The 13,489-nt window shown below is 37.9% G+C and overlaps 1 protein-coding gene across 6 annotated transcripts in view; it reads left to right on the top strand.

The window, feature by feature from the left end:
• GULP1 (GULP PTB domain containing engulfment adaptor 1) overlaps positions 1-13,489 on the top strand; it is a 163,754-nt gene that overhangs the window by 90,550 nt on the left and 59,715 nt on the right. For all 6 annotated transcript variants that reach the window (XM_080398784.1, XM_080398783.1, XM_080398780.1 and 3 more), the window contains one exon: positions 1,139-1,200. In XM_080398784.1, the coding sequence (XP_080254910.1) occupies positions 1,139-1,200 (62 nt within the window). The remainder of the gene's footprint in view (positions 1-1,138; positions 1,201-13,489) is intronic.

Raw genomic sequence — 13,489 nt, 5'->3', positions numbered from 1 at the left:
AGAATTTTATCATTGCTCTGTGTAACTAACAAAAAAGTCAGTGATTGCTATAACTGTAACTCCCACTAAAGGCAAAGGGAATTGCCTGTGAATATCCAAGGGTAAAATGTTGCTTTAAGGCATCATTCTGTAACTTAATTCAATAAAATTCCAGATTGGTGACTCCAGTTCATGCTAGTTAAAATAGGAGTAGTCTCATGTTAGAAAATACTACTAAATATTGAATGTGTGGAGTATGAAGTACTGCTCACCGTTACAGAATCTCTCATGCGGTTGGTAATACAATTTAGTGTTCTGGCACATCCTTTCTTTTTTTTTTCCTTCTTTTTTAATATTTTCAAATGAGAAAACTTTTAAAGTGATATCTAAACTTCTTTTTATTAGAAGTTTTTTCTAATATTTAGGATGCCACCTTAAGTTATATAGAACATTCTAAATGGCAATTAAAAAGGAGGAGACGAGGTATTTAAAAAATAATCGTAGAATCATGTCACCATATGAAATATGCAGTGGGAAAACTAAGACAATAGCGCAGTCTTCTGACGTGAAAATCGTTAAAGAAAATATGCAAATTCATGGGTATGTAAGGAAAGATTAAAGAAATTCTAAACTTCTGAATCGGCTACTACAAGCTGACTTCCTTCTGTTTTCTCATAGAAGGATTAGGGCGCTTTTCTATCAGTCGCCCTCTGATAATTTTTCCAAAATAATTTCCTTTGTCCCTTCCATGTCTTGATAATTCATCAAAAAAGCACATAATTAATCCAAAAACCATCACTAGAAGTGCAACATGCAGTCAGTGCATTGAACAACAGCAGGATGCGGAAAATCCTGATCTGAGGCAGAAACCGAGAACAACCTGAGACCAAAAAATCTGTTTGGGGGGGAGTTGGAATTCTTACGGTGAATCAAGGTGGTTAAAAGGGGAGGGGTGCCAGAGAACTAATCGGGTTCTTTGATGTAAATGCTTGGGAAGTTGTGAGATATGCTGCATTTCCCTCCAGCCCCAATAACTACTTTGGGCAGATACTTAACTGAGTAAAAGGAGGGTTGTTGATATTTCTGGGTAAAGACTATAGTAGTTTAACTAACAGTTGAATAACCTATTCAGTGCTTCTTTTATTTTGCTTTTCTGTAGACAAAACATGGATGCACACTCCTGAAGCCTTATCAAAGCATTATATTCCCTATAATGCAAAGGTAAGAAAATATGAAGTTATTTTGTCCTCTTACCTTTAGAACACAGCGCTTTCTATCTTGTTTTTCATTTGAAAACTGAAGACAATTGGCCAAATGAAATAGCAAAGAAAAACTTAATAAATGTCTGTTTTGCAGATGAAGAACTCCTGTTTTCTTAAATAATGGCCAATTGATTCTTGTTCTGAATTATTTGAGGGTTTTCTAGGAAGCAAACCAGTGTTCCACTTCTACTTAATGCTCTTGTTTCCTTTTAATGGATGATAAATGGATGGACATTTTGAGTGCAAAGGAATTTAACAACAGGCTGCATGCTTACAGTACTATAAAAATTAAAATTAATAGCACAGGCTTCTTTTGAACAATAGCAAAGGCAATGAGTAACGATCCTATCTGCTGGATATATTGAAATGTCAAATACTGTGGAAATATGGTAGAATAATAATGGAATCTTCACACAGTAAAACCAGAAGTCCTTACTCATGCTTTCTTATCCCAGTTGCAGCGTAGCTCTGCAGTAGTATTTCAATTAGTCTATTGGCATGTGTTCACAGGAATTGCATCTTCCCAAAAGAACTTTGAAAATGGTTTGCTAAAAGGATGAGGGAATATGGAGTAATCAGTGTAACTCAGAGTAAACTGAGTAATCAGCTATTATTTTTTAAGCTGGGAGGATGATTCATTAAGATTCCACCACGGTCTGTTCTGGATACAGTTCTTGTATGATTGGTATATTTTTTTAATGTAAAAATAAAAACCGTTTCACAGGTTGGGACTCAGTTTCCTATACTGGTATTCCCTACTGTTATGTTTGCTATTTTCTTTTGCTTAGTATTGCCACACAGTGAGCAAGTGTTTGTAGTGGGATTTTGAGTCTCGTTCTGCTAATTGCCAGGTGAACATCTTTTTGTTCTGTGTGCTCTCAAACTGAACTTTGGACCAAAGCATGTATTACCATTTAACTGTATAGCCTTGCCAGACACCTTGGCTTTTATGTTACAGTTTTTGAGAGGAAGGAATACTTGCTGGGGTGATGGTACCATCTGTTTTAAGGGCAAGCTGAAGCTCTGAACAGCATCTGTTTGTTTGTGATCTCTACTTCAAGAGAAAAAAGAAACCTCTCTCACGTTTTGTGTGTCATTGTCTTTCTCAAGACCGTATCTCATGAATAGGTGTCAGCACAGCTATGTAGGAAAAAAATCTTAGAATAAAGAAAATGGTGATAGGGTGGTGATAACCGTAGCAACAACAGCCTCAATAACTGGAGTAGAAAAAAGGGATGGGGAATTCCTATGCAAAGGAAGCGTGTTCCTAGACTTGTTGGAAAGACTCTTGGTCAAAAAAAGTCTTCCCTTTTATTTAGGCTACTCTGTCCCCAAGTGTCCTCTCCAGTTCTGTTCCTGTTTAATGTGGGTTCTGATTTGACAGGTCCTCCTCATCCTCTGTGCTGCTGGCCTCTAAGGTCTCAGAATACTTGTAGGAAGCTGAGACGTACTACAGCATATGCTTTTTTTTTTTTTTTTAAAGTTTACTTATTTTTTCATTTGGATCAAATCAGAAAATTATTATTTAGAACTGTCAGTTATTTGATTCATTATTCCAAAGTAAGCAAAAAATTGTTCTGCTCAGTAACTGGAGTGAAAAGGGAATGGGATTTCCACATTGCTCCGTTTTTTTTTCTGTTGCAACCTGGCATGAATTTGCACAGCTTTTATGAGGTTGGCTGCCATACGCAGACGTAACATTGTTAAATCTAGATGATGTTTCCACCTCCATTCTCAAGTACCACTTTCATTAAGTTTTGCAACATTTTTCTTTTTAAGAGGAAAGCACGTATCTGTTAGTACCTCATTTGGCTTTTGTAATGTTTTGATTTTTAACTAAAATAACCCATTGATTTCATAGCTTGTAACTACATTGTGAAATAATGATTAAAAACTCAGAAAACATTTACAAAGCAGGTATTGAAAAAGACTCATTGATTTTTCTTTTTTCAAACGTTCATATTGTTCCACTTCCAATTCTGTGACATTCTATTCATACAACTTTTGGATTTGTTGGCAGGAAAAAGCAACACTTTATCTGATTTATTTCAAAAGGTAATTATGTGAGTGAGGAATAACATGTTCAGTAAATCAAATCAATTTGATGGAAAGCAATACAAGAGATACTCTTTTTCCATGGACAAGTTAGCTGTATTCTGCTATGTAGTTTTTCAAATGCAAATTACTGTGGATGAAAACCAATGTTTTCTCTTCTTTTTAAGACACACAGATAGTTTCTCTGACATTAATCTCAAGATGATCAGAAAAAGGAGAGCATACTAAAAACAACCGAAAAAGATGGGATTTTGTTTGTTTACTTGTTTCCTAAGACAACTTTAAGAATTAAAGAAAGCTTGTTGATAAAATGCAGTTCATGACTGTTACATTACTTAAAAAAAAATCTTAACAAAGTTAACTGGAAATTAATATAACCCTGCACTATAGACAACTGGCCTGTTTTCTACATCAGAGAGGACTTTTTGACAGAGAATTAGTAATGTCTTGTTATCTCTTAGGACATACATCCTCAGGATGATTTAAAGCAATAATCCTCTTTGCAGGAAAGCACAAGCAGAGTTGTTTCATCTGGAAGTAAAAACCAGGAGCCACAAGTCTCATAAGGCTGCCCTTAAACACAGAACCTTCTTGATTCTCTCCTTTGCAGCATACTCAGCCCTCATGATACTTGCTATTCTGAAATTTGCTGGGTTTTGGCATGGTTTGATGTATGGCATAAGTTGATGGGGGTTTGGGGATTTGGTGTTTTTTTGGGGGTGGTAGGGTGGTGGCATTTTGGTGGTGGGTTTTTTTTGTGTGGGTTGTTTTTTGGTTTGTTTTTTTTTTTTTTTTTTTTTTTTGCGGCTGCTGTTTTTGTTTTGGGCTTGGCTTTTAAAAATTTATTTATTTTTTTAAATCTTACTGATGTCCCCAGTCTTGATCTTGCTGAAGGCACTGATAATCAGACTGCACACATTTCAGTGTGCTCTGGAGGTGAAATCTGGGCCTACTTAAGTCAGAATTTTGCCATCAGTTTGTGATCCTATATTATTCTTGAATATATCACTCCAAATGAAAGCATATTGGTCATGTTTGGTTTTTTTTTTCCCAAAACACAATTTAGAATTTTTAGAGTATATTATCAAATATGGGGAGATAGAGCTCATTTAGATGTAGGATGGAAATTTTCATGTTGCCATGATGTAAAAGGCTGAGGCAACCCAAAATTTCTCTTTAGTGTCATTGTTTTTCTGTAATGTTCCATAACTATATTATATGTTTTATTTTCCATAGTGTAGGGAAAAAAGTTCTCTTTTGCCCTTGAGTTCTCTCGGGTTTAGGCCAGTTCCCTTTCTCCAAAACAGAAGTGATGAAAGTGTGACTTTATAATAGCATCTGGCTGTGACCTTAAAAATGGAGTGATAATTTTCATTGCAAGACTGATGCTACCCTGAGGGGTGTCTTTCTGCTAAGAAGTTGCCACTGCTCAAAACAGCAGTGTTTACTATGTCTGTACTAAATCATATTTATACATACATACATATATATATATATATATAAATGCACATCTTTCCATTTTGCAGACCAGAGGTTCTGCTTTGCAAGCCTGGTGTTTATGTTGGGTACTGGTATACTATGGAGTCAGTAGCTCTGACCTTACACTAGGCTGAAGAGCGGCTGTTTTACATAGTAAATGAGCGCATGTTAAACCCTCGGGAGTTAATTTTGCCAGGAGATGTGATGGTTTTCTAGTGCTGAGACAGCTACTGTCCTAATGGTTACCTCAGACTTACTTTAAAACTTTGTATATTGTCACGTACATATTTATGATTCTTGATGAAGTTTAAATTTGAAACTTTGAAGATAAATGAGCAAAGCTTTTCCCAGAAAGATTGTTAAACATCTCTTACTTTGTGTTACTTTCGGGGTTTGATGGCAATTAATTGTGAATTGTTGTGCAGTTTCATGGATGATCTTTCCTCTCAATTATTCAACATACATCTCGGACCTGTATTGCAACTGTAGGAAAGGAAAAAAAAAGAAAAAAGTATTACATAACCTGCAAAAGGGCCTTGCTTGGCAGAACCTAGAAGTATTAATCTTTAGTGTACAGTATTATCAAAGCCATGTTTTCATGGCATAAACTGCCCTTCTACTACAAACTTTTTTGTTGCTACAGCTATACTACCTATTTCTCTTTTTCTGTCCAGTCAGCATACTACAGAATGATCATGGTTTTGGGTCAGTAGAAGTAATTCATGAAAGACTATCAAAGGGAAAATTGTATGTAGATCTTTCCATGTAAACAGAGATATAAGGCATGCTATTAAAAAGTATACTTAAATTTCTGTGGTGACTTTAGATAAAGCAAGATATTCCAAACACAGCATGAAAATGTTGAAAATTAGAAACTAATTAAATAGAAGAGGGCGTTACAAGAAATAATTAATTTTCCTACATATAATTTATTATAATTAGAGTTAATAACTTAATTCCAATTAAATTTCATTAGAGCATCAAAATGTCTTGGATGTAATCATAATTAATTTAGTGTTTAAGCACAAGAAAAATGAGTATTGTGAAAATATCCAAATGAAATATGAAAGCAGAAAATTATAATTTTACAAGGAAATGCAAATCTGAATTTCTAGCTGTTTCTGATGCATTACAGTCATTAAACTTGGGGCTCATTATACCGAAGATGAATAATCGTGTGAATAAACCACAAAATATTTAGACCCTGCAAGGAGTACTGTCAACTGACTTCTCTGCTTCAGGGGAAATAGACCTGCCTATTCCACCTTAGAAGATTATGTGCTTACAATGGGAGAAGGGTAGGAGAGGATAGCATTGTATCCACAATAGCCTACAAAATAAATGCCTGTGGTGGAGAAGGATTGTGTCTAAACTTTCAACAGCAACAAACACCATCTCCTATAAGTAGCTGGAGGAGGGGAGCTGCATTTTAACTGTTCAGCACCAAGTAGTTTCAGTTGCTGGTGTTTGTTTCTCTGAGATCTGGTGGATATTTCAGTTTCCTTAGAATGTGAACATTTGTTAGTTCCTCAGAAAGCTCTGTGGGGTACCGAATGCTTTTGAAAAGCTGTCAGTCTGTCTTGCCTGAGGTTGCATAGCTGGTATAGCTGGTACGTGAAGGGGCAAGAGTTAAGTAGGCACCTGCTGACTCCCAGTCCAGTGTTTTGAGCACAAGCCCACCCCTTGCTTTCCATCAATAGTGCGTCACTGTACAGTAATGGGAGTGGAAGGGTATTTGCAGAAAATGGTATATCTCATCCGCATATGAAAGCATGTTGCGTACACTGGAGTAGCCCACAGTGTCCCCTACAAGTCAGCATGTCAAGATCATTTTGCAAGAATTTAGTAAGCGTGTGGCTTATGGGATGTGTGTGCCTCTGCATCTACAGCTCTGTCACGTCCATTTACTGATGTTTACCTGAAAGCTTTGAAAAATGTGACTTGTTTATAATTAGAGTACTGGTATCTTTTATGACTGAACACTAGCTGAGAAGTTTAGAATAATCTGCAGAGTAGCAACAGTGCAGTTTTGACATGTGTATGGCCTCTTACCAGGTGTCTAAGCCCTCTGGCAGTTGTGTAATGTACCCAGCTGCACTTTAGGCTCTGCAGATCACTTTTACTCTCCAGAAGGATGAGCTGCTTCAAGAAAGAAATGAAGTTTATGAGCAGTTGCAGTTTTTCTTTCTTATAGTCCATTTGTGCATAGCTTGAACATCGAGAGCCTTAGGTTTGACTGAAGCATCCAGCGTCGTGCATAGATGCCAAAAAGTGTGCCATTTTGAGGTGTATGCATGAGACAGAATGCTTGGGTCTAAGTAATTTAAGTCCGACAAGGTGATAAACACTTGCAGAGCGGTGGGATAGGGGTGGAAAGTGTTTATATCTGAATGCTGCAAGTACACACACTGCTAATTCTGCACTGTAATAGATGAGTATGAAGATGAATACATGTATCTACTGAAAGCAGAGACAGGGTTCATAAAGGTACTTCACCTAATGCCTAACTTTTAGTTTACATATATTACAGCTTATTTTAGGCAAACATGAACTACCGTCGATGTAAGGGCTGATACCCTTTCTGGTTTTGTCCACCTAGCACGACCGTGGTGTGCTGTTGCGAAGCCCTCCCCAGATGCACGGGGAGCCTGTGCCCTAGCAAGGCTGCTAGCACAGAAACCAGCCTATTTGATGCACCTACATCCCTGCCTAGCGTGGCATCATCATTTGACCACTTAGGGCTAATAAAAAACAAAATGGTTTTTCAGAATTTCTGAGATAATGTGGGAGAGTTTAATATAACTTATAATGTTACATATTTCTTTTCCTCTTTCAGGAAAAACAATCAATAGAGCACGTGTTTGAGTGAAATATTTTTGGTAGAGTCTAGTAAAAACCAATAGCTCAGTGAATTTAATTGGGGGAGTCAGAAAAAAAATATTGGTTGTGTTTTCAATATATTATGAACTTCAGCTGAAAGACAAACAGTAGCTTTTGATCTATTCTCTAGAGCGCTCTCAGGTTCTGCTTATGAACCCTCGGTCTCTTCATAAGCTCCATTTTGCTTGAAATGGCCAAGTACTGCATGACATGGCTTCAGTTACAACTATGAAATGGATTTGCAATGCAAGTAAGAGATGGAAGCTATAATTTCATGGCAAGAAGAAAAAACGGATCACACCAATTAATGGTAGGGTATGCAGCATGGGATCTGAGAAGTATTTTAAGTCCCCTTCTCATGAATTAAGTAATATATTAAAAGGAGGCAGTGAAGCAGGACTGGGACAGAGCCCCAAGTCTGCTTGGAAGCTGATCGGTAACCTACCACAGCCTTGGAGCGTTCCCTCTTCTGAGCAAGTTTCCTTTGTACCCAAGCTGTTTGTTTCTCTCGCACAAATTGCCTTCGCATCCATTCTTTTTACCACATTGGCAGCTTAATTACAGTCTTTTTCCTCAACTCTGACTTTGAGGAGTCTAAGTTTCAGCTCTTTCATCAGGGAGAAGTTATTTTTAAACAGCTAACAGCTTGTAGGCACGTTTATTTGGGGTAGAAAGTTCTAGAATCTGTTATTTGGCACTGTAGACACAGTAACTAACAACTATAATCTGGATTGAAAATACAGAACTGCAAGAGATAACTGCAAGAGCTTTAGCTGTTTGTTGGACTCTGGCACACCCTCAGTTTTAAGATGGAATGCCTTATAATTCTTCGAATATTAGAGTTGTCCTTTGGCCATGTTGCGTTTGTATTAGGATTTGCTTTAGGAATTGAAATGTAAGAATCTAGAATAATTTAGGTTGGAAGTGTCCTCTGAAGGTGATGCGGTTGATTCCTATCTGAAAATGGGGCTGACTTAAAACCAGGTGAGGCACAACAGAGCCTCGTACGAATGAGCTTTGAATACCTGCAAGGGCAGAGATTTGCAGCCTCTGGGCAGCCTGGTCCACTGCTTAATCCCTGTCATTGTGCGGGTTTTTTTCTCATTCCTAGTTATAATTTCTGTTGCTGCAGCTTGTGACTGAGGGGTACACATGTGTCCGCACACGTACACCAGCCTCACCATCTCTGGGCTGAAGGGATGGAGCTCCCGTAGCCGTACGCTGCGGTCCATCTTCCTAACAGTCTCGCTGCCTGTCACATCCCTCACCAGCTTCAACTCCAGCGAAGTTCTGGCTTTCCTAAGTTCGTTCCTGCATGTCTGGAAAATGTTTCTGTGTTCCTCCAAAGTAAGCTGTCCCCATGTCCACCTTCCATACACCAGCTTTTGTATCCGATTAGTGCCAGGAACTGTGCAGCCCAGCTGGTGGCTCAGTCAGCAGTTCAGGGATGCAGGGATGCTCTCCACACTTACATGGTCAAGCCGATTGCTGCGTGGCCCACGGCTTTAGGAGGACAGTTGGTGTTGCCACCTTACAAAAAGGCTTCTACTCCATAGCAGTTAGGGCTAGCTGTCTTCCACAGCCAAGTTCAGTTTAGTTTAAGCTTCCAAGTACAAATGCAGCTTAAGGGAAAGTTGTTTTGTTTTGTTGGCTTGTTGTTTTTTTTTTTTTTTTTTTAAAAAAAAAAAAAAAAAGTACAAGGGGCAAATTTATTCTGCAGGGCCTGAAGGCTTAGCCTTGCTGGTGTGCCCATACAAGAAAATTCCGTATGCTGCTGCTTACTACGGGGCTGGTCTCTTGGTTGTAGAGGGCTGTAGTTAGTGTTAGGAACTGGTTTTCTAAAGTTTCTGAGGCACAGGTTGTTGCTAATTTCTGCTTCTTTAGATACGGGGAAGCAGCAGGCCTAGATGTAATTTTAAACTTTTTGTTTTACTTCAAGAGTGGGATATTGTTGCTGTATTTCATCTTGGAATTGGAGGTGCAGAAGGGCTGGAATGTGAAACTCCTGGAATTCATATGATTCTGGATTATGAGGCACGTAGTTTATATCTTTATGGGAAACTTCTTTTTGGCTCAAGGCTTTTTGTAGCCTTTTCCCGTAGAGGTTTGATCTCCTAGGTATGTGCATTGTGTTAAGTTTGAAACTCTGCAGCAGCGGACTCTGCAGCATTGATTTATCTGTGATGGTCTGCAGTAAGACTTGTTGGTGGCAGAATTAACAAGAGTACACTGGTTAACAACACGGTATCTGAGACACATCTGTGCCAGGTGCATTCTTTAGATTAGTTTTGTTGTGCAAATGATGATTCTTTCCAATAGTCTTGGTGTGGAAGAGCTGGGTTTTTTTGGAATGTAGGACAGCCATACATAGGTTGGTTGAAGTGTTCATCCAACAAGTTCTGAAAGTACAAGAACATATTTGTACATATGTGATATACAAAAAAGGCAAGTAGAAGTTTTTCTGTAGTAGTAATAACAACTCACTTCCAACAGCAATTCTTTATAATATGGCATTTAATAGTGAACACAGCATCTAAAGCATATTTCTAAAGATACTGTATTAATTACAAGTTTTAATTAAGCCGACGCATCACTGCTTGTCCCCCGTATATGTCTCAAAAAGAGCTGAGCAATGAGGCTCTTGAGACAATAGACTCAAAATCATTAGAAGCTTTGTAATGACTTATAATGACATTTTCTTATTCAGAAAAAGAACAAATTTGTATCCAAGTATAAATCTTCATTTTAATGTGAAAGATAATCAGAGTTGTGAGTTCCTCAGCATCAGGCAAGAGTGGGCGCCAACTAACAGGCAGTGTGTGACATGAACATCTGTTCAAGACAACTGAAAAAAACTCAGAGGTTTGTCCAAACAGAATTAACAAAACAAAACAAAGTGACAAAGAAAAAGGATGGAAGCTCCAAAGACCTTAAGGTCAGCAGAGACTTACTCAGCTCTCCACTTCCCTTTCTGTTCCTTCTCCGTTGCTGATATTTATTCCCTTGCTTCTCCTTAAGTCCGCTTGAAACTACCAATTAGCCTCATTAGCATGCCCTCCAGGGATTCTTTCTGCACAGTTATATTTCTATGTGATCTGTCAGCTGTGAGGATGCAAGGGTTCTTTAAGTAGGGTTTTTTAGCCTCTGGCCTGTCAAGTGAGTTGCGTGTCTGACGCTGGAACTAATAGGCTGTAGAGCTCAAACATCTGGATTATTGTACTCATGGGCTAGGTGGCCCACAGTGGTTTATGGATTGTTCTTGCTTTAAATTAGAATCAGGCCTGCAGATGACTTAACTCCTCCTCTCCCATTTTTGCTTTCAATAAAGCTGGGTATTTCTGTTTGCTCAGCCTTTGCTATGTCTATGGAGCTACTGCCACCTTCTTACATCTGCTGTTCACCAAAAACAATTAGGAAACTCTCCCAAAATAAATGAAAAAAAAACAATAGTAGAATTGGATTCTAGAAAATAAGCGAATGGCACACATTTTTGGACAGAAACTTCTACGAGGTCATACAATTTTACCAACAAAGGCAAGACTACAGGAATCTGTCCAACAGCCAGGCTGTTTGCCACTTGCAAAGTGTCATGTATACTGATCTCCATGAGGATTCATTCTCAGGAAACCATTGGACAAGTCACTAGCTGCAGTCTCTAACTTCATTAACTTTAATAAAATATTAACATACACTAGTCAGGTGTGGATCCTGAACTGTAATGAATATTTCTTTCAGAAGTGCTTCCTTCAGATTATACCGATTCAGAAACTGTAAAGCCAACCTTGGCCCATTTAAAAAGAATTTTGAACTTTGAACCTGAGAATTTGAGGTTTAACTTACTAGAGGAGCTAATCATTTCTTATCGGGGACATAGCAAAGGAAGAACATTTGCGTGAACTCATTTCTAAAGCTTTGTTAAAATATTTTGCATTTTCACTAGAATTCATCATTGGCCGCTATAAGTGAGAGAGTGATGGGCTACATTGCTCTCAACTTTAATTTTCTTTTTCCCACTGTATACTTTTGCATAAGTAATATTTTCTTCATTCTAAGTCCTTCAAGGAAATGAAATCTAGTCAATTCCGATTTTTCAGTTTGTTGATTTAGTGAGAAGATGGAAAATGCGGAAATGAGGATGTATATCAAATTTTAATGATATGTGTGGAGCCAAGGGCTGCATTTGAAAGAACAGCTCGTGTGAAGCATGGACTAAAAATCTCCCTAAGCCATATCTCTTACTATTTCTGTAGCACTTCACGTGCTTCTGAAGTGGGTCATACTAGGGAGACGGAGATAAGTAACTCAGCAAATCACATGAATTAGAACATTCCCTTAATAAGATTAGGTGGGAGGGAAGTCTTGTCTGCTCATGAATGTGGGATTATTGCCGAAAATCTGTTGAAGTCAGGAATGTGTAGGTCTTCCTGAGCCCGTTCAGAGACCATATCCCAACTTGCAGTTTACGAGGCTTTCAGGAGCTACAACTTTTAAAAGCAAACGCGTTCTCAAAATGAAAAAGCATTCACCAAAATTGCGTGTGCATACTTAATATGCAAAGAAATGTTAAAAGCTTTAAAACGAGGTACAGAGTTTGGGTTTAATTTTTGTTGTCGATTTTGGTTTAGGTTGGAGGTTTTTTTTTCTTTAACAGATGTCTGATCGACAGTACGAATGATCTTTCTTTGGTGTGTGGTCAAATGGACCCTCCTTAGTCCTGTAGTGCTGTATTCCAGAGGCGTGCCATCTTCTCCTTCTTGCTTTTGGGTAACTGGAAGAGGTGGGAAAGTTGGACCTCTTCAGGTGTCTTTTATTTTCAAAATCTGAGAGCACTTTGTGCATTTTTACTAGTAGCTTTTTGCTTGTATTAGCATTTGCTGCTAGAATGGTGCGTACAAGAATGGGGGTCAATGTTTCATATTGATTTTTATCAGTAACACTCAGAGGTACTGACTGAAATTGTGCCATGCATTTCTAAGAGGTTAGTGTAATTTATCACAGTTCATTAGATCATAAATTCTTTGAAGCTAAGAGCTTTTTTTTTTGATGTTTGTACAGCCTCTAGAATAATGAGATGGAGGCTCTAGGTGATCCCCTGATGGAAATAGTCATAGATCAAAGTTCAGAATAAGTAGAGCAGCAGAAGACCCTGGACTTGACTTTCATGAGCTTTTTTCTCAGTTGGAATAATTAAATGATATTGCAGGCAAGAAATGGGTGAATTATTATCCTTAGTTTAAGATAGGGAACTGCAGTAATACTGGAGGTTTTCTGCAAATCCGCCCCAAATCTCTGTTCCCTAATCAGATCCCAAATTTGGAATTCTACTGCAGTGCCTTGAGCTCAAGACAAAATGTATGCTCGACACCTGCTCCCTTAGTAAAAAGGATTATGTTGCTATTTAGAGAAGACGCTAAATCCTTACATGAAGGATTTTAAAATACACTGTCTAGTTACTTTATGTTCACCTAGCAATGCGAGTATCACTATAATGTTCTAGACTAGATTAATTTTACTACTTTAACACCAGTATATAGGTCTTTTATTGAGAAGCATAATATTTTTTATGAAGAAGTGGCAGCCAACATTAGTGTTGGATTAATTGCCACTGTAAAATAATTTATAAATTAATTGCCAGCTCACTTATATTCTCTTAGAACAGTTCATCTGAGATGTCCATCTCATCTGCTGATGGATCTTAAGGCCATAACAATAGTGGTTTAATTTCGTATCTGATGATGTGAGGTTGAAGTTGTCACTCTTAAACATTTTTGCAGTTTGCTAAAATAATCTTTCTCATAAAAAATCCAGTTCACTAATTTGTATTATTTAGGGGG

This window comes from Falco punctatus (assembly GCF_963210335.1).
Source record: "Falco punctatus genome assembly, chromosome: 8".
In the NCBI taxonomy this organism is placed as follows: domain Eukaryota; kingdom Metazoa; phylum Chordata; class Aves; order Falconiformes; family Falconidae; genus Falco; species Falco punctatus.
Note: the sequence above shows the minus strand (reverse complement) of the source record. Positions and strands in the feature narration are given on the sequence as shown.